A 23,585-nucleotide genomic window follows, 5' to 3' on the forward strand; every position below is an offset into this window, starting at 1 on the left:
ACCGTTTTTTACTACAGCATATATAACAATTTTTGTTTGTCTGTCTGTTTGTTCCGGCTAATCTCTGAAATGGCTGGACAGATTTTGACGGAACTCTTTTTGGCAGGTAGCTGTTGTATTATGGAGTAACTTAGGCTACTTTTATTTTGGAAAAATAAAGTTAAATTCCACGCGGACGAAGTCGCGGGAACAGCTAGTAATATATATAAACCTTCCTCTTGAATCACTCTATCTATTGCTAAAAACTGCATTAAAATCCGTCGCGTAGTTTAAAAGATCTAAGCGAACATATTATTATATCGGAACCCACTTTATTTTTATACTATGTAAATGGCAAGGAACCGACTTCAATGTTATACTATATGTAAAGATATTGCTAAAACACTATATGTAAATATCGATACCTCTTGTATTACTATGAGCCAATACACGAAATTAGTTCCACAGATATTTTCTATTAGACAAAAAAAAAACGTTAAAACCTTACGGTAGTCATAAAGTAAATGAGACAATCGTTTCTATTATGGCGCTGACAAAGTTTCGTACAGAACAAAGGTATTATTCTGGTGCGTTGCCCTTTGCGACAATAAAAAAGGGTCCTTTTACTGATTTTAGCCCGACAATAGGTAAGGTCTTTGTGACCTTTTTAATTCATTGTTGTTTTAGGAAAAGAAAGTGTGATTTGTGGTTTGGGTCGACTACTGATTTCTTATTCAAAAAATTATGTTACATTTAGATTTATGTTACATTTATATATATATGTGTGTAAAGTGTACAATTGTCAAATGTGTATATGTAATAATGGTTGACAATAAATGTTTTTTCTTTCTTTCTATTTATTAGAATTGCCAAAGAAACAGAGCAATGCACCTGAGAGTGTTTTAATCGTCGCCTGTAAACATGAACATCGCTACGCGCATCACGTTATCACGTGACGCCCGTGATACTCAGTCTTTGTTGATCCGACGTCTGTGTTATCTGCCCGTACTCAGTAATGTCTTAACAATGAATATACAGTAGATCTTTGACGGCGGAATTACGAGTGACTTAAAAATATACTATCTGTAGTCAGGTAATCCTAAAGACTGTGTTATTTGCATGTACTTAGTTATGTCATAACAATGAATATGTCAGACAAAGAAGCTTCTAAAACGGAGTATTACAAGGGGCAAAAATATATAAATTTAAAAATAATTATAAATAACGCTAGACATATAACACAACGCCATATATGCTAAGCAGAGCTTGTGTTATACCCATAACTAGATAACTGATATAAATACTTGCTTAGATATATATATATATATATATATATATTTTGTAATAATATATATAATATACATGGAAAACACCCAGACCGATACAAACAATCATATTCATGAATGCAAATGTTCCCACGTTGGAGGAAACTTGGAACTAGCGACCATCGGAACTAAAGCGGTGTGCTAAACAGCTAGACCAGTGAGGCCGTCATATATCATTTATCTGTAGTACAGTGCCCGTAATACAAACCCTATGAGTTGTCCTGATTTATCTATATTTAGAGCAATCGGTTTCCTATTCATATACATATTTGAATATATATATTTGACAGCTTCGGTGGTCTAGTGGTTTAGCACACCGCTTTACTATCCGATGGTCGTGGGTTCGATTCCTCGCACGGTACAAACATTTGTATTCATGAGTATGATTGTTTGTATCGGTCTGGGTGTTTTCTATGTATAATATGTATTTATTTAAAAAAAATGTATCCATGTATTTATATTATTGTCTAGTACCCATAACACAAGCTCTGCTTAGCTTGGGACTAGATGGCGCTGTGTGAATTGTTCTGAAATATTATTATTATTATATGAACAAGTTTTACTTAATTGAAATGACGAACAATTTCATGGCCCACCTTATAGTAAGTGGTAAGCCTATATACATGATCAGTACTATGGACATCACGTTATCATGTGACACCCGTGATACCATTCACGCTTTGTCATTCATAAACACTAAGGTGTCAAGTTTTTTATCCTGTATTTTCACTGTTTAATCTGCACCCTGCGACCGAAACAGATTGCAGAGTAAGCTGTGTGGCGATTGTAATAGTTGAGACTTGGGTAATCATACAAATGACTTTGTATTATGGTATTATTTCCTTTATACAATCAAAACTTAATTGTAATAGAGACTGGACTAGATGTTACCTGTCAAATGAAACTGTAACTCTGTAAAGTCTTTCTGGTTCTGAGCAGGGCGGAACTGTGGCCGGGGCGCGCACCACGCCGCTCAAATGAAAACCTGTAATGAAGATATTACAATATGTTAAAAGAGATTAATCAATTATATAAGCTTCAGAAGGAAGTTTCTAAAATAATAATAAACCTGGACAATTCACACAGCGCCATCTATTCTCAAGTTAAGCAAAGCTCATAAGTACTAAAAAACTAATATAAATACTTATATATATTTTGTAAATATATACATAGTATACATAGAACACACCCAAACAAAATAAAAAAATCATAATTATGAATACAAAAGGCACGGTGCATGAGTAATCGAACCAGCGACCATCGGAAGTAAGGCGATTTTGAAAATCGCTAAAGCACCGAGTGCGTCTAAAAGTTACTAATATTATTGTAAAAGCCGTGTTTCTAAAATTATTTCTTTACTTTCATATTATCACTAGCACTATCAAATCACCATCCTTTTGCGACATTACTTATCACAAAACAGATTGCGATGCCTGTGGTACTCCCACACATCGCTATTGAACTGAAAATCAGCGCTAGAAACGATGTTTCCAACATTATGTTACGTTGTGGTCCACATTTACTCTGTGTTGTAAGGTGAGTAAATTGCTGTTTATTTTCGTTTTATTCCATCATTTTATTCTATTTTGAGAACTAATATGAAGCTTTTCTACTCTTTATACAACAGTCTTATCTCTAAATCTGAAGAGTACGTCGCCTTTCTGACAAATCTAGCAAATAAACCAGTATGGATGGATGTGTGCAACGGTGCAATTGCAACAATGAAAAATATTATTGTATTAGATCTGTGAGATTATTATTGTTGTAAATACAAAATTTCCGTCAAGTCTATTAACGTATTCTGCCACTTTTATAGTCACTTGACCCATACAAACATGTCAAACTAAATAAAGCTTGTAATGAGTGATTTTTAGATGTTTATTCTCAAAATTGACCAACCCATGCATATAAAACGAGAGTTTGTACACACTTCAGATATACAGTTATTCAAATTCTACATGAAAGGAGTTATGATGACAACAGATATTAGTAGCTATCGTAGACGGGCTAGAGAGTCTCGATTTTCTATGTCTTGTTCAGTCACACACACAAGATTAGGTTATGGATGGAATGAATAATCATTGATCTCACTTGTTTTATTTAATTTCACACCTTCATTATATTATATTATATTACATTAGCATTCATCAAACAAGCTTTTGTAATTTTTCATAATATTTTGTAATTTTAAACAAAATTATGTACATACATCAAGAAGACGCTACTCCATCTTAAGCTTGACTTCAAAGATATTGTGATATATTTTAGTAATGATGGAGTACTATTTTTTGGTATTTTTTACAGCTGTCTTCTTCTTTGTCCAACCCATGTTCCCAGTTTATCTGGGGTCGGGTCTCCCGGTACATCTGCGCCAGAGAACTCTGTTCTGGGTTGTCTGTATATTAAGGTTGTCCTGGTCCATCTGCTTCTTAATATTATCCCACCAAGTGGCGCGTGCCCTGCCCCTACCCCTATTTTTTAGAGCTGTACTTTAATAATTTCGTAATTCATTTCACATATTAGACCAATCGTGCCAACATAGCGACAACCTTGATTGCAATGTTGCTTGAGTGCATGACAATTCGTACAAATGTAACGGTACAGTAAACATGGATTGACCCTATAGTAAATATTTCGCGATACCTCTTGATCAATGATGCAATGATTTCACGCGGCCCATAGAAATCACTATAGAAATGATTTCACTTTTTGGTGTGTAAACTGATCGTTCAAGGTAATAAATTTTTTATTTTTGTTGTGTGACGACTTTTGCAACAAAGAATAGTGTTTTTTTGGTTTTGATTTTCTACATAATTTCTGCCCTGAGACCTGATTGTCAATGGACAAGAAAGTGGCACCCGAAGGAGATCAGCTCAATGTAGTAATTATAATAATAACACAGGACAATTCATACTGCATTATCGAGTCTCAAGTAAAGCAGAGCTTATGTTATGGGTATTAGACAAAGGACATAATACTTAAATATTTTTTTTAAATATATACATAATATACATAGGAAACATCTAGATTAGTACCTACAAACAATCATACTCATTAATATATAAAATTAGCTGTCCCGGCAAACGTTGTTTTGCCTTAAAATAAAAAAAAATTAGGGGTGGATTACCTCTAACATTTAGGGGGATGAAAAATAGATATTGGCTGATTCTCAAACCTACTCAATACGCTCACAAAATTTCATGAGAATCGGTCAAGCCGTTTCGGAGGAGTATGGGAACAAAAATTGTGACACGAGAATTTTATATGTAAGATATCGGAAGTAAAGCGGTATGCTAAACTGCTAAATCACCGGGGGCGTCAAAAATCTTTAGGTTTGTAGTAAGCAATTCCTATATTACCATTAAGAACCTAAATGTTCCCATTGCTAAATGTACATATTTTTATATTCATTGGTTCTAAATAAAAAAATTACAGCCACTATTGAAATTAAATCATTCTGTAGCAACACAAGATGGAGGCCATCTAAAATAATAAAAAAATCTTATTATGTGATTTTATTTGCAAAAACAGTGATGGTCCACGTTCTGCTTGTACATATACACGGCTACTGCAAGCGCTCTAGTGTGGGTACTGGATAATTGGAGAGAGACATTAATTGTATAAGTATTTGTTAATTTATTTGTTTTGCATGGGTGTACATTATATTATACATATAAACTTTTCTTTTGAATCACTTTATCTATTGCTAAAAACTGCATTAAAATCCATTGCATAACTTAAAACATCGCATCAACATGTAACGTGGAATGAGATAGATAGCAAAAAAACGAATAATATCTAATTAAAAACATATTCAAGAGTAGCTTTCAAATTTGGAACCTCCGAAATACGAACACAGTATCATACGAGATGGTACTGATTGCCCATGATCTAAGCACACCCACTTCCGTTGCGTAATTACAGTCATATGAAGTATTGACCTTGGTAAGTTGGTTGATGCAGTAGACAATCAACATGATTACTTTTCCTGCTTAATTCAACCTTATTCCTCGGGAATACGGGAGACCACGGGCGTGGATTACAGGCACGATGTTCACTGATATCTATAATATCGATGATAGCTGATGGTTGCTATTTTCCAACAGGTAACTGTCAATTTGCATGACATTACTATTATCAATTTGTGAAGCAAAAACTTTGTAACCCTTTTTAGGAAAATTGCGTGGACAGAAGAGTATGAATTTTCACACACTTATAGTCTGTTTATAGAGTACTGTCCAAAGATAATATTTATTTATAGTTATGCCTAAAAATACATTAAATAATTAAAAAAACATCACACATATTACCGTGTTTTAACACACACACGCCTGAAAAATTGTTTTACATTATTTGTCTAGTCTTTCTAAATGTGAAGCATAACCATAATTTTAATTAATTATGCTTGAATTTCGACCATTGGACGACCAATAGTATAAATAAATATGTTAAGAAGAAACGATGTGATGGGAAAAGGAATCTTAAAACAAGTGCTATAACGTTTATGACAATCCAGCTAGCAACGCGGCAACGCCTTGCTCTGTATTCAATACATATTTTGTACAGGTAAATTTTCTCACAATGGAAACTTCAAGATTCTTCATAAAATGCATAAAGGCGATGGCAAAGTTGTGTAAAGGTTTTTTATACTCTGAGGACATAAGAACGAGATAGGAGACCGAACAAGAGATTGCAGGTTGAAATATCTGAGTTTCCATATTATTACATAGTACAAAACTATGTTTTTGTACAATTCAATCAATATTAATGATGCAATTCTAATATTAAATAAAATGTATTAAAGTATTCTATTAGTTTTAATACGCAATAGGGATGGATGCTTGGGATGGTGCTGTGTCGCTTGTACTGGATAAAAAAGATATGCATTATAAGAAATTAGAGCTTATCGTAGATGTTTAACTAAGTATAAGTAGTAAGTAAGTACTAGATAGTCCATTTGTTGTCTCTATCGGATCAACTTATATTTGAAAGGAAGGCATTATCTGCATGAAATAAAAAATATGAAATCGCATAATAAGTTGATAAGAGTTCTTATAATAATAGCAATAAAAATCATATAAACATATCGTTATCAAAATCAACAGCTATTATTTTAGTAAACAAAGGAACGGATTATAAGCAATTAAACAATGGTTAATAAATAAATTTTGTATATATATGAGACTATAACGGGAATGGGTTCTAAACACGAGATAAACTCGATTCAAACTCCATATTTCGTAACGACTCGTGTTATCCACGCCACTTTTGAGCGCAACAATTATTTAGAACCAATTTGTTTATATCGTAATAGTAATTGAAAGGTTCCGATAGTGGAACGTTAAAATTCAATTATCGATTTAAGTACTCGATTTTTTACATGAAACAATCAATTATTCAAGTACATGGATGCGATAAATCGCAACGGACCGATGCGAAATCGATAAAACGACAAAACTGCCAGCCATTGTTGCGTCGAAGAAAAAAAAAACTGAGCGATTTGAAAAGCAATTGCGGCAATATACTACGGTGAACTACAATTAACCTGTGTATTGTTGTTACTCGAGAATTCGTGATCGTTATTGCACAAGTTTTAGAGTTCAATGTTGCATAAAACTCTTTCTATAAGGCCGACCGAGCAATCTCGTTTACCTTTGAGCGTGGTTACGGAGATGGAAGCGAGCTGGTACTAGAGAAAAAGAATGGACTAAGGTTTTTTGTTGAGAAAAATTCGTAAAAAGTATTCGAGTGTTAGCACAGCTGTTTTGTAGGGCAATTTTATTACAGAACGGTCTGTGGCGAGGAATTAAATGTGGTTAAGATGCCTATTTTGAACTTTATTGATTTTACATCGTTACTTGTATGTGTTTGCAGCTGCATTGATTCCTACATTAATTTACGCGTTACTACTCACATCTATGAATTATTTACGATTAAATTATACTGTATAATTATACTACTTGTATGTCGATATAAGGACAGAGAAAAGATGACAGAAGAAATCGGATAGACTGGATAGACATCAATAGAGGATATCTTGAGTCGATACCAAATAGTGGTACAAAGCATTTTCAACATCATATTGGTAGATAAGCAAGGATTTCTCCAGTATAGCTGGAGGTTAGTACTCTTTACGTTACGCCACAAAACGTTTCTTATCTTAAGCATTTGCATTCTGTCTATAAATGACAAGTTTAGAGAGTCTCTCTATACAAAATCTGTATAACATGTAAATTTTTATTACATTGTGTCATTAAGTTTTATTATTAATTTTTGCTATCTACCTACGCTAAGAATAAGGGGCACTTACGTGATACCAAGAATGGCACGTAGGTCCGATTATCCGACCTCGTGTAAGTGGTAACAGTCTCTCATAGATGGTAACAGCAATTATGGAACTGTCACCTCTTGAATTGACTAAAGTACCAATATATTTCACATGTAATTCGGTATTTTATAAAAATGGTAAACGTCTGTCTTAGATGGGAGTAAAATGAATAGCAGGTTAAATGTAATATCATTGGGACTCTGAATAAATAAATATATACTTCTAAGGTAGATTTAGGTCAGAATAATAATTACTATACAGAAAAAGATGGTTTACAATACAATTCTATTCTAATAGCTATAGATTGAACAACTGAGCAAGGATCGTGTAAAATTATTCGCATAAGTTAGCTGCTAATAAATGCAAATAGCAATCTCATAAAACACACGGATAATTATAAAAATTTCAAGAAGAATATCAAGTCTACGTACACATTTAGAATAAGAATTCAAGTAATGGAACTAAATAGGTATTGTAACTGTATTAAATTTCATTATGATAATGGAATTATTAACTGTTCGTACTGTTGTTAACTCGTAAATAAAATAAGAAGTGGACTGTAGGTTATTATATTTAATACGAGGAGTTATAATATTACAAGGAACATTAGCTAATTAATAAGGTACGCGTGCGGTGACGTCGTAGGCGCAAGGCAAAGTGAAAGGTGTCCCGGCCTAGCGGCTGTCAATAACTCATGTTCGATAGCGCTCGAACATCCTCCTCGGGTTGAAGTATTCAAGAAACAGGAAGAGGGCAGAGGTTGTTGAAAGCCCTCAAAATTGTTCCCTTCTTGGTCTTCAGTTCGGCCACGCGTGCGGCCCCGTCGATGCCAGGGAAAACTTTAGTGATGCGCCCCAGGAGCCACAGTAGCGGCGGTTGTCCTCTATCCTTTACTAGGACGAGTGTTCCAGCAGACAGCTGGCCAGTTGAAGACGTCCACTTGGTTTTCTGTTGGAGTAGAGAAATATACTCGAGGTGAAATCTTTGCCAGAAATGTTGTTTGATGTGCTGCACCCTGTGATAGCGTTCCAGACGCTCAATTTTGATGTCAATTACTTGTGGATGTGGAACCGACATTAGTGGTCGTCCAATTAAAAAATGTGAAGGAGTTAGGGCTGTTAAATCTAAAGGATCAGAGGAAATAGGGGTTAATGGACGTGAGTTTAAAACTGCCTCAATTTGAGTCAAACATGTTGCCATCTCCTCATACGTAAAATGAGCTACTTGCAGTAATCGCCTTAAATGATGTTTGGTAGAACGGACTGCTGCCTCAGCGATACCATTGAAGTGTGGTGAATAGGGAGGAGCGAATGCAAACTCAATACCTTGTTGGGTGACCTCGTATGAAATATCAGATTTCTGTAAAAACGTTTGTAGCTCGTTGCAGGCGCCGACAAAGTTAGTACCGTTGTCAGACAAGATACTTTGAGGTTTACCTCGACGAGCCACAAAACGGTTTAAAGCAGACATATACCCTTCTTTTGATAGGTCTGTAACGAGCTCGATGTGCACGGCTTTGACTGCAAGACACACAAAAATACACAGGTATGACTTTATAAGCTTGCAACCTCGCCCTTTCCGGTCAGCTATAAACACTGGCCCAGCATAGTCGACACTGCAATGTAAAAATGGAAACTCTAATTTTGTTCTTGATGTCGGTAACTGTCCCATAATAGGTTGTATTGTTAAACATTTATTTTTGAAGCATTTTATGCAATTCCTGACTACTAATTTAGAAATATTTCTGCCTCCTAGAGGCCAATATGTAAGTCGAATATTAGCTAAAAGAAGCTGGGGACCAGCATGTAACAATTCTTTATGGTATTTAATAAATATTAATTTAGTGAAATGATGTTTTGCACACAATAATATGGGATGTTTTATATTATAGTCGTAGGGAGAATTGTCTAGTCTGCCGCCTACGCGAATAATACCATTATTATCTACGAATAGACTTAGAGATGCAAGTCTATTTTTACGTGGTAATGATTTTTTTGATGAAAGTAAACTAAGTTCTATTGGAAACATATCCTTTTGGGCATGGATTGTAATAAGCTGTAATGAATCAGTAAGTTCTTTACTAGTAAGAAAACCATGCAACTTATTGTTTTTACCTTTTAAATTGTTAGCAAATCTTAGTATATAAGCAACTACTCTATGCAAACGATGAAAATTTGAAAATTTATGAATTAGTGTTTTAAATAATGACTGATTATTATATTGTGATTTTATTAATACATGTGAATGAGGATTTGATGTAAGGTCGAGTGATGAAAAGCGATGCGATGACACTACATCAGGTGGATCTTGTTTCACAGTTTGATTGGGCATTTTTGGCCAATCATTTTTATTTAACAATAAAAACTCCGGCCCTGACCACCATAAAGAACAGGTGCTGATTAGGTCAGCCTTCAGCCCGCGAGAAACAAAATCCGCCGGATTATCCGTGGACGGAACATAACTCCACGTATGCCCTGCTGTACTTTCCTGTATTTCATGTACACGATTGCGTACAAAGGGTTTTAATGTATTAGCTGCCATAGATAACCAACTCAACACTATTGTCGAATCGCACCAGAACCGACAATGACTAATAGGTAAAGTAAGAGAACTCATCACTTTAGTACACAATCTTGTTCCTAAGAGGGCGCCACAGAGCTCAAGACGTGGTATTGTAGTGGGCTTAACCGGTGCCACTCGACTTTTTGACACTAGAAGTTGGACTTTAACTAATCCTTTATTATCTGTAGAACGAATATAAATGCATGCACCATATGCCGCCTCAGACGCGTCTGTAAAAACATGTATTTCGTTACATACATAATTGTCACATAATACCCATCTAGGTATTTTTAAGTTATTTAGACAGGGAAGGGTTGTTATTAAAGAAAGCCAGAGACCTTTTAACTCGTCAGATATAATGTCATCCCAATCATATTTACTAAGCCATAGCTTTTGCATAATTATTTTGGCTTCTACTATACACGGACTGACTAGACCTAACGGATCAAAAATCTGACTAATAATTGACAAGATATTGCGTTTTGTAATTTGTTTGTTTGTATCTATATAGATAGAAAGTACTAACGTATCTGAATCGCATAACCAACGCAAACCTAGCGTTTTACATGAAATAGTACTCTTTTCAAAAAAATCTAGACTGTTTGAAGCCTCTGTAATACCTGAAATTTCAGTTAAGATTTGTAATGAATTAGACTGCCATTTTCGTAGATGAAAATTTGCAGAAGATAAAATAGAAATTACTTCCTTACTCATTTTGACCACCTCAGAAATTGAATTACCACCGCTTAGATAATCGTCGACATAGAAGTCACGTTCAATAGAAGTCTTTACGGTTTCATTACTTGATTCTGGTGATAAACTAACCAGACATTTCGTGGCTAAGTAAGGGGCAGAAGCTGTGCCATAAGTTAGGGTATTAAGTCTGTATGTTTTTAAGGGTTCATTGGGATTCGATCTAAAAATTATCTGTTGTAAAGAACGGTGGGAGGGAGTGATGTCAATTGCTCTATACATTTTTTCTACGTCGCCAGATATTACATATTTGTGTTGACGGAAACGTAGTAAAATGGAGAACAGATCATCCTGGACAGTAGGCCCCACCATCTGAATATCATTGAATGATATTCCAGATGTGGAAGCAGCAGAGGCATCGAAGACTACCCGGAGCTTAGTTGTAGTACTGGATTCCCTAACCACACCGTGATGCGGCAAAAAATACTCAATCTTGCTACTAGAATGCGGTTTCAATGGTGAAGTAATCTCAGTCATATGTCCCAGGCGCTCGTACTCTGCCATAAACTGAACGTATTTCTCTTTATAGTTAGGATCACGTTGAAAACAACGTTCTAAGGAAAGAAATCGACGTTTAGCCATTTCATAAGAATTACCTAACGTGTTACAGTTGTCTTTCAATGGATAAGTTACCATAAAACGACCGTCTTTGTTTCGAGTGGTATTAGTACGAAAGCTTTCCTCACAGGCTCGTTCTTCTGGAGATAAACTATATTTTAAAGGAACCGAATCCAACTCCCAGAATTTATTTAAATTTAAGTTTAATTCATTAGTTTGTAGATTACAATAATGCGATTGTTTTGTTGAGAAATACTTTGATGAAACAATCACAGGACCGGTAACTATCCAACCGAATTTAGATGCATATAATGTAGGTTGGTTTTTACCGAGTTTAATAGATGCACTACCGAGAACCGCCCAAAATACTTCAGCACCAACTAATATGTCAATAGCTGACGGACAATAGAAAGAAGGGTCGGCTAACTGTAAATTTGAAGGTATAGGAATGTTGCGAATGTCAATTGAAGTTGGAGGTAACAGTTTTGTAATTTCAGGCAGAATATAGCAGTCAATATTAATTTTAAAATTGTCATCATGTGATATAATAGTAAGATTACAAGATTGTGTACTATTTGATGTTTGGCTATTTATACCTGTTATTGTGGAGTTAATGTTCCGCCGAGGCAATCTCAGCTTGTTACTAAGCGTCTGCGTAATAAAATTGGCTGTGCTACCATTATCGAGTAGGATCCTGGCGTCGAACTTCTCACCGTCATCGCTCACAACCTTCACCATAGCTGTGGACAGTAAAATAGAAGAAGTAGTATTCTGTATGATAGTGTCACAAGATAAAGCGACATTGCCTGTTGGACAATTAGTAGAAGAAATACCGGCAATGTCAATAGGAAGGGCGACACTACTACTACTACTAGGCATAGAATTATTAATAGACGTAGACATGGTCTGGTCATCTACATGCAAGAGAGTATTATGCTTTCCTTTGCAATATTTGCAGCGTGATAATCTACATCTTGATGTGATATGACCTGTGCGTAAACAATTCATACACACATTGAGTTCCTTTGCTTTACAAACTCGTGATTCTATAGATAGATTTCTGAAAGATTCACATGTATATAATAGATGGTGTTTAAAACAAAGGGGGCATTTTAATGGGGGTTTATTGTAAGAAATTTGGTTTGAGTTATGATTATTGTTATGATTGTTATAATTATTAGTGGCAACTATGAAGCTTTTTTGTTTATTATCTAATTTATGTATTATTTTATGATTTTGATTATTGTTTTCTAATGTTTCTAATAAATCTGCTTTGTTGCTAATGAATTTACAAAATTGTGATAAAGTGGGTGCAGTATCCAATGTATTGCGATACTCCTCCCAGTTCCTACTAGTGATGGGATCTAATTTGCATGACATCATATACACTATAAGCGTATCCCAAGAATCCGTGGGCTCGTTCAATGTTTTTAACGCTCTAATATTTTTATTAATGCTATCTATGAGTGAACGTAACGACAAATGTGATTCTTTTGGCAGCTTATCAACATTGAACAGTGCCTGCACGTGGTTATGCACTAAAAGTCTACTGTTATCATACCGATCACATAGTAAACTCCACGCCATTAGATAATTGTCTCCTTTGAAATCAATATTCTTAATTATTTCTTTTGCGCTTCCTTTTAATGACGCACGAAGGTAGTGGAATTTACTAATGTCATCTATCGCGCTACTATTATGGATAAGCGATAAATATGTCTCTCTATACTCTAGCCAGTAATTATAACTACCGTCATAATGAGGTAAATTGATGGTCGGCATGCGTATAAAGCCATTTTGGAACGATTGACCTGTGTTTTTATTCGAGGAGCCCGCTACAGACCCGCCGTCACCACCGGCGCAGGCAGCATTGCCAGTGCCAAGTAGTAAACGCGCCTGCGCAGCCAATGAGTGATACCGTTCCTCGAACTTGGTTCGCTCTGCATACGCTCCCTCTGGGTTATCCGCAAGTACTTCGATCTCCAACTGTAATTCATCGAATTCACCAAACAATGCATCGAATTTACTTAGACGGCCTTCCAACTCAATGCGTTGGAGGTCCGAAATAGTTTCACAGCTGAGAAGTACAGTAATAAAATTACTAAAATTAGTTAATTTAGCTTTCATAGCACTGCGTTTTCTACATAATAAATCTTCGTTATTTGCCATTGCTAAATAAGTTTTAACTTAATATAACGAAAAGATTATAAATTAATATCGAAAAATAAATATAGAAATGAAAAAGAAAAGTTATTTATGTATATAAAATATGTAAAGATGCTATTCAATTATAATAACTGCGTAGTAACACGAGCAAAAGAAATAATTTCTATTGAATAGATAAGCACGACCTTGACCGCGAGTGAAGTTACGGTCAGCTGCAGCGTAGTGCAAAGTCCAAGCGGTGCAATAATGCAATCGTTAGCCAAATGTACCTACGAATATTGATGCGAGATATTATCTAAACGCACGCTTAATACAATCGAATATGTATAATATAAAAGTAAGCAAGATGCGTTTAAATATTAAATATGTATATAGGTATTGGCGACTATTGACTTATTTTGAAGTAGTGAAAGAAGGAAAAAATAATAATTGAAAAATAAGCACCAATTGCACGAAAGTATGCGGAGATTATATAGAAAGGAAATAATTGGAACAGACTCACTAGATGTTGTCCTTATCCACAAGAATTGTCCTCAGTATATGTATAGAAGTTTCTCGAAGTGAAGGCAGGATGCATCAATTTGTAATGTTGTCTTGAATTTCTACACCACTGTCTTTTGAAGGCCTCGGGAATAATTATTATATATTCTTCTCCTTATATAATGCGACTTCGATGCGCCGTAGAAGCGATGACACGTCGTATTCTCGTAGCACTTATTGCAATGCCCAAGTTCAAACTCCAACGAAATTCCAATGGTATTGGTATAATCTTGCGGGTTACTTAAGGCCAGTCTGATGGACCAGTTTGTTGTTAACTCGTAAATAAAATAAGAAGTGGACTGTAGGTTATTATATTTAATACGAGGAGTTATAATATTACAAGGAACATTAGCTAATTAATAAGGTACGCGTGCGGTGACGTCGTAGGCGCAAGGCAAAGTGAAAGGTGTCCCGGCCTAGCGGCTGTCAATAACTCATGTTCGATAGCGCTCGAACACGTACATACATATATTAACCATATAATTATACAACTGCATAAATATTACAATAATATCAGAAACCTACTGCACCGGATCTCTCCTCGACTTTTGCATCAAAATGTCACTATACAAGTATATTCCCAAAGCGCAGCACACAATCGCCAAACCAGCTATCGAATGGAGGTGTTTGTTTGGAAAACTGGTCGACCTCATATTCTTTTGGAAACGTTGTAACCAGCCAAACTAGACTCTCATAAACCAGCCGTGCGGCAACGTTTTGTGAATTATTCAAGGTATTTAGGGTTTTATAATTCAATACATTCATTTTATTTCAATACATATGCAATTCAAAAAGATCTACTTATTTATTATCACTGTAATCGTCAAATTTCACTGTTTCACCGTTGAGTTCGAAAACATACTCGTATGTAGATTAGCAGATAAGTAGTATTTCGTCTTCTATTTAAATGATGGTGAAAACATATAAAATATTGTATTTATAATAGTTGTTGAAGAGAATTCTTCAATGGTATTTAAGTTGTAATTAGGATCCATTAATATTAGATTTTTTTATTAAAAATTAATCCATCCACTTACACATTTTCGTTCAATAATATAAATATTTATGTTGATTGAAGATGTCGCTGCAAATAGACATAGTCGTTAATTTGTTCGGCAAATAATTACAATAAATAAACAATGACGTGAGCACGGTCTCTTTCAACATTTTGTGGATCCCTTGAGATTTTATTAAACTACATGTAGTTCCTATATATACTATTAGAATAAAGGTAAACTTATAATAAAGCTATCATTTCATTTAATTGAACTGTTTTATTCTTTACTGTCGAAATAGTATCTTTATTTGGAGATTTTATTAAGAATAAAGGAGTTAAACTTATTAACAAATAAGATAAAGTGGAAGAAATAACTAAAAACTGAATGCGACTGTCCAATGACACAAACAATAATAATGCTAAATCCGATCATATTCCAGTTAAATACAGCCTGTCTAGCACACGTCAGCCAGCAACGCAAATAAACAATGCCAGACTAGTCCAGCATTCTGCTGATGTAATAATAACCCGGTTAACACAACCGGGTCAATAGCGAGGTCAAGGCGCCGCCATTGTAATGCAATGTGCTATTTACGCTAAACAATGTTTAATTACGTATAATTACATAATTAGGCCGTGTAGTTTTGATAAACTTGTTTTAATTCAAGGATAAATAACAAGTTTGCGATTAAGAAGGATAGGATAAAATTACTTTTGCGGATATAAAAGTGCATTTCCAAGTAGATCCAATTTTTGCAGTTAATTTATAGGAACTTATTTTTGCCGCGACTCATTCCATGGATTCACCGCGCGGGTGCCAGGTCCATCGTATGGTAGAATGGGAAACTCTGAACAGTTTCCGAGATCCTTTGCAGACGTACGTAGCACTCACCTTTAGCGCTCGTGTTTCTCTCCCTGTCCAGCTAAATCTGGTAGAAACTTGCTAGTGCTACTTTACACGTTCTAGTATAGAACTTAATGCAGTTTTAGACAGGTCAAGATCTTTTAGAAGATTGTAGAGATTTTGCTGCTATACATCTCGCATCTACTTCGACCGCATATAAATTAACCACGTAGCCTTTTTCATTTGTTTTTTTGGCCTCAAATTGTCCGTAATACGTGGGAAAATTGCCCTACATAGTAAAATAGATTTACACAGATGATAGAGCCGCTATTTGAAATAAACAGGAAGTAGTCTCACGTTTTATATTTGGCATATCATCCGTTTAAGCATCGAAAACTATAAATAGTTATTCTGGAAAAAGATGGGTAAAGTTTGTGATTATTATAACGATAATAAAGGAGGATTGGAAGAAATCTCTTTTTTAGGATAAATCTGCTATTATACTCATTTATTTCTTAAAATAACTGTGTATCCGTTTAAGTTTTTTACTATACAACTAGCTAACCCTACCAGGCTGATATAGGGTAGTAGCAATTTGCGTAGTTTTAACATTGAGGTCATTAAAAAAATTCAATCTTTTAAGTTGACAGAATTACACACAGAATCCAATTTCATAAAAAATGGTTTAAGTAGATTACAAGTGTTTAACTTGTATACTACTGATTTATATTGACATGACATGTTTTCTTTATATAAGGATATCTGTTACTAGTCAACCAGAAGCTGTCTCAGGGTAGGATATTTTTGAAATTTGCACCTAAAGAGTAACGTCAGTAACAATTAGAGGTCTCTGAGTGCGGCTAGTGTTATAAATCAATAAACAAAAGCATTTACTTTAAATTGTTGTATTCGGTTTACTAGAATGTCAGCCATACATCGCAGTTATGCATAAAGTAAATTTCGTCCCTATTCTATTCACGTTCTGTCTACACAGTTTGTGCACATGTCATGACGAACTATCATTCAACTGCTACTATTTGTTTCTACAAGTACTTGTAATATAGAGACAAAGATCTCACCATGATGAGATAGCACTTCCTTGGCACTTTATTTGTCTTCATTGTGATATATTGTAATGAAAATTTTAATTTCGTAGTCGATTCTGACAGAGTAAGCAATTATGCATGATACCATGTAATACTAAAGTAATGAAAGAGAGTGTATTTTATAAAGCTTCAGCCTTCAGTTATTTACAACAAATGGCTTAAACATACATAACATACGTGATTAGATCGTTTTATTTCTTAAAAAGAGTCTTAATGACATGTTAGTTAATAAAAGCATTTATAATATTAATGACTATTTCAATGACAAATATAATCGTTACTACTATTACTTGTTTTTAATAATTTTTCTTATATTGGTATACACGTATTTTTATAAGCTTTGACCGACTTGTTGTATGCTCTTTGAGTAGAACTTTGCAATAAAATTGTAATTTTTTTTTGTAACAGTTTTCCATGATCTCTGATTCGGATTTCTGTATTTAGTTTTTTTTGTTCTATTGTGTAGTACAATCTGTGACCGTATTTCTACATTTAGTAGTATAATTGTTGGGATGTCGTCATGACATATTCGGTATGTGTCACACACATTCTACTTCACTTTTATTAAATTATATTTAATAAAAAATATATCTATTTAATAATTAATGTATTTATAATTCTGTTAATTTCCGTAATTCATTTGGTCGGAAGTTGAACAAGTTAGAAAGTTGTCAAATGGTGTGTCAAATTATTTTTTTTATTACTAGAACTAGTTTCAGTACAGCACCATATTTCACACGACAATATTGACTTTTGGTGAAATCAAACGTTTGAATATCGCACAGAACTGGAAATGAACTCGTTTCTGATTGGTATATTCTAGAATCTAAAAGGAAACAACTCGATGACATCGATACTACTATTAGAAATACGAAAGTATCTGTTGTTTTGTTAATTTTTCACGAAATAACCGTTGTATTGGTAACATTTAACGTAAAGATATTAAGTTTATTAAATTAATAAAAAACATACGATGTCGCCGGTCATTCTTTTTTAATCAATTTGGAATGACTTTTACTTGTTTAATTTTTAAATTTAAAACATTTTTAAACCTAAAACCACCTGCCTATATGCTATAAAAGGAAATAGTCCAATCAGTCTCCATAACCCGAACAGACCAGACTTATACCAGAAGTTGGCTTCATGAAATGTTTTCAACGATCATCATATAAAGACCGTTGACCTAAAATTAAGAGGGAAAACTTGTTTAAAAGCATTAAAGGAAAATTTTAATCCGCTAAAATGCGGAAAGGACGGCATCGCAACTATTTATGCTATGTAATAGGGCGCCCTAGCAGTAGGAATTCAGTGCGTCATAAACTGGATGAAACTGGTAATTTTTGGGCAAATGCCATAAATTTGGGAGTAATAACAGTACGCGTCGGCCTGCGCGCTATTCGTTTTTATTTACGACTGTACTTGTTTCACATTCAGCCGGTTATAACTTTTGTACACGACTGTATTCCCTTGATTTTTTTTTATTTAATTTTTTATTTTCCGGTATCTGCGTTCGGCGGTTTTATCGTTCTTTGTCTGTGGGGATTGGTGGCTTTTTGCCTTATTCGAATTCGATATTACTGTTATTTTATTCTTTATTGCAAGAATAATAATCATTTGTCGTATTATATTTGGAAACTTGTTTCAATCTTGAAGCCTGATATTTGATTATGTATGGTTATGTACCTTTTTATTTGTTAAATATTCAAATTATTATTTCTTTATTTACTTAGTCATATAAAAACTTTATTATACTGCGCATAGAGAGCACTACAAGTAAATTATTACAGCGAATAAAATATATAGTTTAATTATAATGCTGTAACAAATTAACATTTTAAATAACTTGAGCTAGAAATTAATATACTACGCAACATAATGCTACTTCAACGGAAAATCTCCATATACCTATATTTATGCCTGTTCTTTATTCATTATTGTCTTGTGAAAGTTGGAGTAGCAGGAGGAAAAAGACGTATACTTATTTACAAGGTAAGTAAGGTATATAATGATAACTTAAACTTGACGTAACTTTAACATTATGGTCTCATAATTCCTTAAACTAAAAATCTCATTTTTTAATTTTACTAATATTATAAGTTGAAAGTTTGTGAGTACGGATGCAAAGATGAATGGACGTTTGTTACTTTTTCAAGCAACGACTACTTTATGGATTTTAATTAAACTTCACAGCAATATAGCATATACCTAAATCAGAGTAACACATAGGCTATAAATTTCAGGTAGGTGAAATCAAGGGAACAGCTAGTATAGGTATATTTTTTAAATATTGATTGTATGGAACTAAATTACTTAGAAAATAAAATAACGTCCAAGTAGTTTCTCATAATGTAGTTTTCTGTTGATTAAGGAATTTAAAAATATTATTAATATTTTTAATTAATAATATTTTTTAAGTTTATTCATCACAAATATGGAATTTTTTTGCTCTCTATAAACAAGAGATTGAATTTAAAAACCTAGTTGGCATATTTTCTATAGCATTTTGAAATTTGTCATTGTAATATATACTTAAAGATTATGAAACACTCGATTCCAATTTAGTTTTTAGTAAGCGTGAAAGTGCACAATCTAAATATTTCTGTAAAAAACACAATGCATATCCAATGCAATATTTGTTACGCGCTATATAATACCTACATATTAGACAATGATATAACATATGGATATGGCCTAGTTCCTGCGTATGTAGCTGTGTGAGTGAGCGGCATGACACGACCGGTTTGTTTACATTAATCACCGACATCGTTGTGTATTACGAACGTGCCCCAGTGTGAGTCATGTCGCTACGTCACTTTGTTTACTTCTGTGTCAGTGTGCGCTTCTATACTGTATAGCGCATTCAAAATGTTTCATAATGTGCGTGAATACGTCACGTGGGCAGCTCGCCACGTGCACGTGTGGGTGTGTTCGCGTGCCGGCGTGACGTCAGGCGCCATTTCGTCACAGTCTTCTCTGTGTGCACACGTATTTAGTAGTGTGAGTGCAATGTATCGACTCAATGTTACATTTTTGTGACCTTAACCGCTAGTTATACATCAAATACATTTACAACAGTGATCTATTATATCTTGATTATTATTAACGAACCACTAATCAGTTGCTTTTAAAAGATTGTACCTGCCTTTACGCTTTATATTGGGAAAGTCATAAAGGAGCGGTACAGGTCTGAACTTCCCCCAAAATATTCTTTGTGTGTGTACAGGACGTGGCTACAAACAGGGTATATGAGGGAAGAGATAAATTTAATAATTTTCGATGTGTAACAAAGGGGTGTAACTTTGTCGCATATCTTCATATTGGCGCGTAACTATAGAATCTATATTATAATAAAATAAGAAATAAGCATATTATTTAGAACAGAATAATGTATGTTCTTTGGCACACAAACTATTAAACTGTATACAAAAAGTAATTGATATAGAATAAAGTGGCAAACAATGTTAGACTGATTTACTTAGACGACAATATTTCGTTTAAACAGTTTCTAGAATTTGTAAATGTTAATGTCTTACCAACTCAAACCTTGCCTTACTATATCACCTAATCTACTGCACGCGGCTCTTCGTAGGAAATGGGGAGGAAAATATTTCTACTTCTGCAGTTAGTAAAGTTCCTCCATGCTTAATAGACAATATAAAATAATAGACTTTACATAGATAGTAACTACAGTAGCAAGCAACGAATTTATTCTATTATTCACAGTTCCACATATTCTTGGATGATGACATATTAGCAATCCATGTTCATCATTGTTCATATTTTAAAAATAAATTATGAATAAAACTGCCATAAATGAAATTTAATTGTTTATCTTACTAATATTATAAACGCGAAAGTTTGTGTGTGTGGATGATTTTAGTTACTCATTCACACCAAAATTATTATAAACTTTACGGGAATCGCGGATACAGTTAATACTCTTATAAACTTCGTTATTAATTAAAAGCACATGATAAGTCAAAACTACTGATAATTCGAAATAAAGATTAAATAGAGAAGATTGTACAGGAAACTCAGTTGTAACATATTTACAATGAGATTCTACATGGTTTTATTAATACTAAATATATGACGCATAGCATATTTTTAGCAATTCTTGCTTAAGACTTTAAAGCAAAAGCCAATAGCTATTTATAGGAGGGTGGACTCGGGATTGGTGTTTTAGTAACAAGTGTTTGTGAAAACGGCAACATCTGTGGCTCTGTTGCGAATCGCTCCTAGGGGAGATCTTTGGCAAACGTATTTTTATGTGGCTCTATCATTTTGAACTCTAGCTGTAATAAATTAAGGACTCTCCTAATGTTACCAATTTATCAATATATCCAGCTACGACTGAATTTGAAATGCAGTGGATGTGTAAAGCATATCGGAAATTTAATGTTATCTGTCAAAATTAAGGTCAATAAATACACATATGCATTGTAGAGTAAAATAAATAAAAGTGTTTTAGAATTCAGTATTCTCTTCCAAATTATTTGGTATCAGATGTAAAAAATATGAACAAGTACGATTACCACATCGACGTTTATCGACTAATGGTTTAGACTACCTTATGTGGTAAAATAAATATCCAGTTAACAAGGTTTAATGTTAGGTCAGCTCCATTAAGGCAATAGTAGAAGATTGATGGTTGCAAAGAGTTACTTCCATTGATTTTATCATCAATTTTTGAGTGGAAATATAAGGAAGTTATGTGACTTTTCCCACACTTAACATTGTTTTGGGTGTTAACTGAAGTTAAAATATGGCATTTACAAACGCAATTCGTTTGCCGCCCTTATGGAGTTATTCTCCCAATGCTACAAGAACCATAGACTATTACGTTTTAATTGCATTGGGTGCAAATATTAGTGAAGAATTTTAATGATGTCATTTTAAATTAACTAGTAAGGAAAGCACTTAACATTCTATTTGATCTGCACGACACCGATTCCGTAGCAAATACACTTGGTAGATGTTCACAGAGATCAAACTAACGTATAAACAGAATATATAGTGAGTACTGTCAAAATATTTACCAGGTCGGGAGTATTGAGCAGACGACGCCATGTTTTTCCAGTGCAAACCCAATATCGACAAGAGGCGGGGCGAGTATGTTGGAACCCTATAGCTTCACACCTGCCTACGCACAGGTGCCGGAAATCTATTAACACATGACACGCGAGTCTTTGTTCCATAAATGTTCTAAAAACTGTTGGAAAATTGCGTCAAACCAAACGCTTCCAAGTATTAATATCGAGTTTAGTGAATAATTATCAATGGAACGTTTCTCCGAATTATTTTCGAGCTAGTCTCGGTCGAAGTATTTTGTAGTTCGTTTCGTTTTTCAACTTTGTTTCATGAGTGTGGTTCAATAAACTCTTTAATAACCTGGTCTTCTTCAAAATAATTACCATAACAGTAATTATTATTACAACATAAATATGTAGAACCCTCATTATCAATACCCTTATAACTTGTTTATACATACACCACGTAGGTAGTGTTCCATTTGGCGAGCAATTTAAAGTAACCGTCTCGACCCGCATGACAGATGTCACTTTTCTTTTTTTTTCATAAGCAACGGACTCAGGTAATATGGCCGCCAACGCAACAAAATGCAAACGAACTCCATTAGCGCAGTAAAATATCCGGACATTCGAATTTATTGCTGGCTTTTACAATGACTGGTCAAGGAAACGAGTGGCAACGAGTGGCGGGTGTTATAAAAAGTTGTTTATTGTTACTGTGGGCTTCGATAGATGGTTGGATGTGGCATGTTTGTTTCCCAATCAATGTAGAAGGGCTTAATGGACTCTGTTCTGATTTCGTAAATAGATAGGGCCATGATTATAAAAAAAAACATAAATTTTATGAAGATAATGTTGTTGGTATTGATTATGCCTATTGGATGGAATTGCAAGAGTTCTGAAAATGGTTAAGTACAGTATAGTTATTATAATTGCATAATGGTATTTGGTATTGCGATTGTTATTGTACAAAATATTTAAAGTTTTTCTTTATAAAAACATATGTACATTGTAACCAACATTCTTTGTATTTTTGGACCAACATTCGTTATGTTATTTGAATAACTTTCGCCGATGCAACTGATATCCATTTCTGAATGTAGGTCTCGGTAGCCACAGTCAAAGATTTAAATAGATCGGTATCGATCTTTATCCAGAATACCAGATGTACTGATATTCTACTTAATTCGAAAACTCTTTCAAATATTTTACCGTTTTACTTTTATTACAAAACTGAAATATACATTTAGCTGAATCGAAATTTAAGAATACTTATTTTTTGTTATAGGACAAGTGTAAAATAAATATAAAAATTGGGGATACTTTTGTATGACAATGATTACAACTAGTCTCAAGTTGTTCATATAGTAGATATTCTCAATTGTAATTAATCTAAA

The 23,585-nt window shown here is 34.1% G+C and overlaps 1 protein-coding gene across 1 annotated transcript in view; it reads right to left on the reverse strand.

The window, feature by feature from the left end:
- LOC131851424 (zinc finger SWIM domain-containing protein 4-like) overlaps nucleotides 1–23,585 on the reverse strand; it is an 82,267-nt gene that overhangs the window by 14,027 nt on the left and 44,655 nt on the right. Inside the window, 1 exon segment of the mRNA XM_059201922.1 lies at nucleotides 2,196–2,289. Coding sequence (XP_059057905.1) covers nucleotides 2,196–2,289 — 94 coding nt within the window.

The sequence above is a fragment of the Achroia grisella genome, unplaced genomic scaffold (genome assembly GCF_030625045.1).
Source record: "Achroia grisella isolate CSIRO2021 unplaced genomic scaffold, CSIRO_AGI_Agris_v1 utg783, whole genome shotgun sequence".
Classification (NCBI taxonomy): Eukaryota; Metazoa; Arthropoda; class Insecta; order Lepidoptera; family Pyralidae; genus Achroia; species Achroia grisella.